The sequence below is a fragment of the Arachis ipaensis genome, chromosome B06, assembly GCF_000816755.2.
Source record: "Arachis ipaensis cultivar K30076 chromosome B06, Araip1.1, whole genome shotgun sequence".
In the NCBI taxonomy this organism is placed as follows: Eukaryota; Viridiplantae; Streptophyta; class Magnoliopsida; order Fabales; family Fabaceae; genus Arachis; species Arachis ipaensis.
The window spans coordinates 13,448,885-13,457,181 of NC_029790.2; the positions used below are offsets into that span (position 1 = coordinate 13,448,885).

The 8,297-nt window shown below is 35.4% G+C and overlaps 2 protein-coding genes and 1 long non-coding RNA gene across 3 annotated transcripts in view; 2 read left to right on the forward strand and 1 right to left on the reverse strand.

The window, feature by feature from the left end:
• The window catches only part of LOC107645888 (protein YIPF1 homolog), a gene marked incomplete in the record, with an annotated part of 3,108 nt that extends 1,176 nt beyond the window's left edge, over positions 1–1,932 (forward strand). The window contains 3 exon segments of the mRNA XM_016350023.2: positions 1–26; positions 1,063–1,330; positions 1,413–1,932. Of these exon segments, the coding sequence (XP_016205509.1) occupies positions 1–26; positions 1,063–1,330; positions 1,413–1,619 (501 nt within the window).
• Positions 3,230–5,249, forward strand: LOC110263174. Its single transcript, XR_002348332.1, has 2 exons — positions 3,230–4,524; positions 4,606–5,249. It is a non-coding gene; the product is annotated as an uncharacterized LOC110263174 (long non-coding RNA).
• Positions 5,320–8,101, reverse strand: LOC107645887 (serine--tRNA ligase). The gene is made up of 7 exons (XM_016350022.2): positions 7,776–8,101; positions 7,432–7,699; positions 7,061–7,254; positions 6,843–6,946; positions 6,582–6,765; positions 6,275–6,454; positions 5,320–5,794 (listed from the first exon to the last, which is right to left on the reverse strand). The coding sequence occupies exons 1-7, from the start codon at positions 7,977–7,979 to the stop codon at positions 5,585–5,587; spliced, it is 1,344 nt and encodes a 447-aa protein (XP_016205508.1). The 5' UTR covers positions 7,980–8,101; the 3' UTR covers positions 5,320–5,584.

The following is an 8,297-nucleotide window of genomic DNA, read 5'->3' on the forward strand; positions in this document are numbered from 1 at the left end:
GAAAAAACTGCTAGCAACCCTGATTTGTAAGTTGATTTTGTCGTTTGCTTATATGCTTTACTTATTTAGGTGCCAATTCTATGGTTGAGTTCTGTCAAACAATGAAACATGGATAATGCTAATATCATTTGTTTGGCGAGAAGAGGGAGCTAAAATATTGAATTGCCATGTCCTGCCTTGGTATCATATTCCCTTATGAACTGAGGTGATTCATAAGTTGTTAATCAAAACCTAAAATACAATAGTGGTTGGGCATTTTGGGTTTGTTTTTCTATTTCTTTAGTGTGACACATTATCATCATGAAAACTGGCGGTTGATGGATATCTCTTAAACAATCATCTCAAATAGAGTGATGAGTTGTATCACTCATGAACTATGGAAATCACCTTTCGCAAATAACAAATAAACCTTTTGGCTAGAAGTTATGGATTTTGTATTAGTGAAACACTAGTGTCTTGTTGAGAGCCTAACAAATGGAGAAATGAACTTAGTAATTAACAATTTATCCATAATGTAGAGATACTGCTCCTGAGTCCTACAGCTTGATTTTTAGGAGAAGAGTGCCACTACAATAAACGGTAATCAAGCACTGATCCCAGTTGATATGGAACAAGTACTCCTGCATTGGGGTTGGACAAACAAACTAATTTCTAGTAGCGATTAATCATGGGCAGAAGAGCAAAAGGCATAAGATGGATCAACACTATCATTCCATTAGAATCTCCTAGGTATAAAGTATAAACATTAGAACACAGAATATCCATAAGTCAAGGTTTATTGTAAAATATCCCAATATAACCCCAACATAAATCAGTTGTTTGTTTTTAACCATTTTATATGTGGCTTTGGTTTCTTTTCTTCATTATGTTAGTCATTAAAATATCATATGTGTCTAGTTTCTAGCTATATAAATACTATTTTCCTACATAGAGGCTGTTAACCATTTTTGTTAGACTTTGGTGGACATGTTTCATAATTTGTCGTAAAAGGAATGAATTCTGTGTTTCTATGCCCTTGTCTGCGTGTAACTTTGGTTTGTCACATTCACTATAAATACACAGGTATGGACCTTTCTGGATTTGTACCACCTTAATATTTGTAGCGGCATCTATGAGCACATTTGTGACATATATATCACACAAGCTGAAGCACGAGAAATGGGAATATGACATTAATCTTGTGTCCTGGTCTGCTGGTTTGTTTTATGGTTATGTTACCATAGTACCACTTTGTCTTTATGTAATTCTCAAGTACTTCTCCGTGCCAGCTGGCATTGTCCAGTTACTCTGTCTATATGGATATTCCCTATTTGTCTTTATTCCGGCTCTGGTAAGTTGCTGATCATAATTTTTTTCTCACCCTTTTGGCATTTCCCATCATATTACCCCCTGAAACCCTTTGTTTGGTGCAGTGTATGTCCATTGTGCCTCTGGAGATATTTAGATGGGTGATTGCAGCTGTGGCTGGGTTAATGTCAGCGACATTTCTGGCACTTAATCTCCGGGCACATATCGTATCGGCAGGTGAAAGGTGGTTCTTGATTGTTGCTGGCATTTTTCTGTTGCAGCTGGCTTTAGCCGTTGTACTAAAGGTTTACCTCTTCACAGTATCAGTTTGACAGGAATCTGGATAGTGTCAATGAAATATAATTCACAGATTAAAAATCATGTATTCATTCATTTGTGCAATATAAAGGCGAATAACTTGTGATTTTCGGAACTACAAGCATTTGTCTTAGACACTGCAAGGTGTAATACACTGCAACTACACAAATTATTCGACAGATAATATACCAGCTCATTTGTAATTTGTAAACAGTTTTCGCAAATGCTGGTTCGGCACAGTAAGCACTTAATGTAATGGAAAGTGGAGTGAAGACGATATAGACATTTAGCACATTTTCGAAGTTTCAAGCTGATTGTGGCATAGGGCATAATAGGTAGCTGCTTTTTTTTTTTGTTGACGAGTTACTAAGTCAGTATCGAAGCAATGGTGCTATGTGTCAATGTATTAACTAGATTTAAAGAAATAATGTTATTTAATGAAAATGGTTATAAAATATTAGCATAGTTTAAAAAAACTCTACTGAATCAACAGCACCCAAAATTTTAGTTATGGACGGTTCGTTTGCATTCGCTTGCATGTGATGTCATGATTACATAACTATACTGACAAATTGTCAAACTTGAGCATGCTTGGACATGATTGATTTGGCTCTGAAAATCATCAAGGTTAGGCAGAAATTACTACTCCTAATGAACTATGCTTCGTTGTCAATAGACTCAATACCAACCAACCGATTTCTACTTTATTTGTTTGCTTCAATAACTCTTATTCTCTTAAGAGGCAACAGCCAATAAGAATATCAGACATGGACAATAAAATTACTAATACAATATAATCATTATGCCTCCATCACTTGATTCTTTTTTTTTTTTGGGTCATGGCCTCCATCACTTGACTCAAATACCATTAATGCTTCCCTCAGATTTCAGCAATTCCTAGCAGTAAGTCAAACTCCATACAAGTCTTTCACCTAGTTGATGCCAAAAATGGTTACCTTTTCTGGTAAATTAAGGGGCCAGAGGCCTGAAGAAGAAACAAACCACAAAATGCTCTCACTTCTGAGCCAAGTGGTCCCAGTAACATCACCTACAATATGTAATTGTATTACTACATTGAAAATTAATGTGTCCAAATAGTACATATTTTATGGTACCCAAAACAGTAAAAATGCAACTAGTTTTATTTTATTTAAAAAAAAATCTATTTATACCAATGCACTAAAGTAGGGGTGAACGCGGATCAGATATAGCCAAAATTTCGATCCGATCTGCACTAAAATTATCGGATTGGATCCAATATCCGCAGCTTTTAAGCTTGGATCCGATCCGATCGGATCGGATATCGGATATATCCGCAAAATACAAAAAAAAATTTTAAAAATAATATTAAGCATACTTTTCTTAAATAATATAAATTAAAATAATACAACATATATGATAATTATTAGTTGAAATAAAATATAAAAAAATGTACTTATTTATTTTTTTATTTTTGTAGATACGCGAATTTGCAGATACCTACACAAAATCCACAATTCAATACTATTAGTATGTGGATCTGATCTGATAGCCTTACAGATCGAATTCATATTCGCAATTTTCGAATCGAATTCGGATAAATACGCGGATATACCATAAACGCCCCAAAACTAAAGTTAGAAACTCGAGAGTCGAGACAATAAACTTCGCCCCGATTAACATTGAGAACTATTAGGAACCGACCAAGACAGTGTCTACAACTTGAAGTAGTATTCAGTTAATTGAAATCAAGCTCAGGGTCACAAGTCATTGGAACAAGTTTTTAATAATCAGTTAATGACAAATTTCTGACACAACTATGCAGCTAAATAGAAGCAAGACGAACCCCAACACTACACAATGTAAAAGCTGCCACAAACAACTCCAAAGAAACAAACAAGCCCTCACTAAAATAATCACTCGAAACCTTTTAAGCCTAATTAGAAAACAAAACGTGAGCTAAAAAGATACCATGTACTGTTTACTGAAATCGCTTGCTTCTTCAACTGCCAAATATCTTAGTTTTGTGAGACATTGATATTGCTAAAAATGTGAAGATTCCATAGGACATAGTTAAAGAAATGACGCACTAGCATTAGAAAATTTCATTGAGAAAAATAACACAAGCTAAGTGGAGACATTAAGTGTAATTTTAGACTTTAAGTATGAAAAAAATGGCATCATATAATAAATTAAACAAAGGGGTCCAAGTCTTCATCCTGGAATTGCGGTTCAATGATGGACTTGTTTAATTGACTTTGAAGAATGTAATGGTTGGTATCTAAACCTAATAGTGTACACATTATTTTACCAAAGATCAATGCTTAAACTCTAGTTTCTTGTATTGTTTGATTAACATTAACATTCATTATATGAGCACCAGCTAAGTACGGCGCATGGAAAAACGGTCAAATATGAACTGTGATTCGGTAATTATATTACTAATTAAGTGAGGCACAACCTTGACCATTTGTTCTTTCTCTACTACAGTTTCCATTATGGCCGATTCACACGTGGAAGTTCGTGGAAACAGAGAAAAAACTGGCCCCATTTATAACCAAAAATACTAATCTAGTTGAGCCTTAACCTTGTTTGAGCTTTTGACACTACTAATTAGATCCTTCTTTTTTTCCTACTATCTCTTACACATTCTCATTCTTGATCCTTTTGTTGTCCTCTCTTGATGATGTCAAGTTCATCAAGGAGTCAAGTGGGGTGTCTCTTATTGATGATACTATTAAGTGTTTCAGTTCTAAGAGATGGAGTGTTGGGTGGTAGATATCTAAAAGTAACACTAGTGGATGAGTATGTTCTTCAATCTCCTCCATGTTGGAGGAAAAGCTGCATTAACAATAATGAAACAGATGGTGATGGAGGCTCTTACTCTTTCGAGACAGTTCATAGAGAAGTTCCATCCTCTCCTGACCCCTTACACAACAGGTAGTAGATATGCTACTTCTTCAAGCCAAAGCTTACATACATGTATAATCTGTTTGTCATCATCATTCATAAGAATCACAGCATGTTTCAGATAATTTGACCAACAAAGTTAAGGATGCTCAAGTTATAAGATCTTGAATCTGGAGGTTCAATATTTGAACTGCAGTGCCACTCATTGTGGGAAATGTTTAAGAGTGGATATACTATTTGTACAGCTAGATATGGTTGTTCATGTTGGCAAGTAATTATTTTATTATTTTATTTTATTTAACGTCTATTCTTATGTTTTTATTGAAACCCTGTAACATTGTTGGTCATTACTCATTATTCAATAGTACACAACAATAATTTGCAATAAAATATCCCTTTTCCAGGCTCTAATAGTAATGGTATGTATTATTAAGCGACAATCAGTAATAATCATTGCCTCAGCTCGTGGTCATTTTGATTTTAGTTACTATGCGCACCGAGAGAAAAATTATACCAAAAAATGATGTGTCTTATTGTTCATTCTCCCAAAAGAACAAATCAAAACAGTGTCCTTAAAAGAGTTATGACCGTGAATGCTACTCTGTTAAGAGCCAGCTAAAAAGATTGGGCACCACAACAATGCATCTGTTGTGTCATTATTCTATTACAAAACTTGTTTCAATAGTTTAGTCCCAAATTTCCAGACGGTATTGCTCTTTTCAAAAAAATTTGTAATTGAAGCCAGGATAGACGCAGATCCATTAAATTGAACATGGTTCAATTTCAATGACCTGCAAGACAGAAACCACGAAGACTTCAGAATCCCACAACATCTTCTAGTATTTGAGGTTTATGCCCCTTCAACCAAAATTATAACATTACAAACATGATGGGCTGAATAATATCATCATTCACATCAACAATGTGACGCAAGCCAGCAAGGAATAAGGTCATTAAATAAAACTTTTGTTAAGACTTCTACAATGTAGTAACTTAAGTTATAGTTTGAATATCTAAGTACGTCCTTTCTGAACAAAATCGTGAATGAACATTTTCTTTTTTCATAAATATCATTGAGACTAAATGAAATTTAGGCCTTTGATTTCTTCCCTTTGGCTTCACTAACTGGTTGGTTCTTGAAAGGTAGGAAAGTCTTTCCACCCATGAATGGTCTGAGGGCTTCGGGTATCTCTACACCATCCTCCTTCTGGTTGTTCTCAAGTATGCAGCAAATGGTCCTCTCAGTAGCTGTGAGAGTAGAGTTCAACAAGTGAACATATTGCTTCATTTGCTCATTGCTCTGCAACACCAAAGAGGATAAGTTAGAATTATGAAAGATCATTGGTGCATAGGTAAGTGTCAAAACAAAATATCGTTCAACTTAAATAACAAAAGGTGCATCTATTTCAGATATAGCACAACAAAGGAATACAGAGACCTGCAAGTCTAATCACAAAATATATGCATAGAGAACTCCACTCTTGGCACACATACATCATCATCGTCATCATCATCATCAATATTTGCTCTTAAGAAATTACAAGATATAATGCATATCCTGAATTCAGATCACTAGATAAATATTATTGACATATTCCAGGCAACAGAAATGAAATCTGCTATTACCAAATTGTTGAGAAATATTACTAAAGCTTTTTTTTTTCTTTGACCGGAAGAAATAGCTACTACACTGGGAATGATATAGCATTTGAGGGGATGTGGGATCAGATTCCACACGTGGCATATCAAAACATTGATAACGATATTCAACATAACTGACCTTCTTTTGCCCGTATCGAATTTCTAGTTTTCGGGACTGGTAGTCTGTACAGTTTGAACAGGATACTAGCTCTCTGTAAGTTTGTGAAGATGGAAACCATGCTTCTAGATCATACTTCTTTGCTGCAGCATCATTCAAAGCACCAGACACAATGGCAACAACTTGATATGGAATGTTCAACTGCAGCAAATATTGAAAGGGAATTAGGGGTTTGGGAAGTCAACGTAGGTAGGAAACAACCAACCATTTACACACCAATGTATGTAGAATAATTAACAACCATGCTTTTATGAGGGCAAAATCATACTTCTTTATAGAAATCTTCAGAGTTTTTTAACATTTCCTCGTGCATGTTCCATGAATCATTGTCATTTGGGCTAGTAAGGCAAAACTGTTCCACTTTCTCAAATTGGTGAACACGGAATATCCCAAGAGTATCTCGACCATGTGAGCCAGCTTCTTTTCGAAAGCAAGATGAATATCCAGCATATCTAAAAAAACATCTTTTCAAGGTTAAAACAATACTCTTCCAATTTACCATGCATCATTAAATTTGATCAATGAATACCTTATCGGTAGCTGGGTTGGGTGGATCCAATCATCTAGATGATAAGCACATAGGGGCTGCTCAGCCGTAGCTATCAGATATTTGTCATCTCCTTCACCCGTTACCTGCATAACAAATAATGGTGGGATGAAAATTTCATTTTAAGCTTTAGTGACTGTCATAATACAACAGGGCTTTCAACACATACAGATTTAAACATGTTAACCAATATTCGGTACCTTGTAAAGCTCTTCATCAAATTGTGCTAATTGAGCACACTTTGACATTATATCTTTTCTCATGAAGAAAGGAGTATGCAACAAAGTATATCCCCTTTTCTCCAAAAAATCAAGACCAAAGTTTATGAGTGCTTGATTAAGACGAACACCATCTCCTTTAAGATAGAAGCCTCTACCTCCAGCAACATCAGCTCCTGTTATGTATCAAGCAACATGACGTTGAAATGCAAAAGATATGCTCCATGTAATAACATAGTCTGTATAGTAAATCAAAACTCAACATGCTAAAAATTTAAAGTCAACTCCTAGTCCAATGGTACAACAATAGATACACGCATTGAATTGAAGATCATAAAAAGAAAAGTTGTGACCTTTTTTTGTGTCTGCTATTCCAAGAAGCTCAACTAGATCGACGTGATTCTTTAGCTTAGGCTCGAGCCTCCTCTCTCCCCACGTTCGAATGACAGCATTGTTGGTCTCATCATCGCTGACGGGAACAGAATCGTGGACAAGGTTTCCAATGCTCTCCAATTTAGAGTTCAAGAGTTTGAGAGTGTCGCGAACTTCGACCTCTTTGTCAGCAATGAGTTTCTTAGTCTCCTCCGATTCGGCAATAATCTTGGTTGCATCTTCACCAGCCTGAGGAAAAATCGAAGAAATGATGCAATTGAAGAAAATGAATAAATGGAATTGAGAGAGTGAAGTAGTGGCGTACACGCTTGAGCTTGGAGACTTCCTTGTTGATCTTATTGAAGTCTTTGCGGAGAGTCTCGAGCTCGAATTGACGCTTGCGCCACTCCTTGTCGAGATTGATGACGTCATCGACGAGTTCGACGCTGGCGAAACGACGCCGTTGAGATTCGCGGATGAGTTCAGGGTTGTGGCCCTTCTCCTCCCTGAACAGGTTAATATCTAACATCTTCAACCCTCCGCCGCCGCTGCTTCTGCTTCCCCAAGCAATAGGGTTTAAGAAGCAATTGCGTTATTCTTTTTCCTCTTCTGAGACCACCACTAGGATTTAATTTCTTAGTGCAAACAAGTGAAAACTATCATATATCCCAAAAATATTTTATTTTATTATTGTTTAATCTATTTTATATTTATTAGTTATCACTAGAATAATTGAATAATATTAGATATAATAAAAATGTAAAATTATTTATATTTATTAATTATTATTAAAATAAATTAATTATATTAAATATAATAAATATATAATTAAAAATATTATATGAAG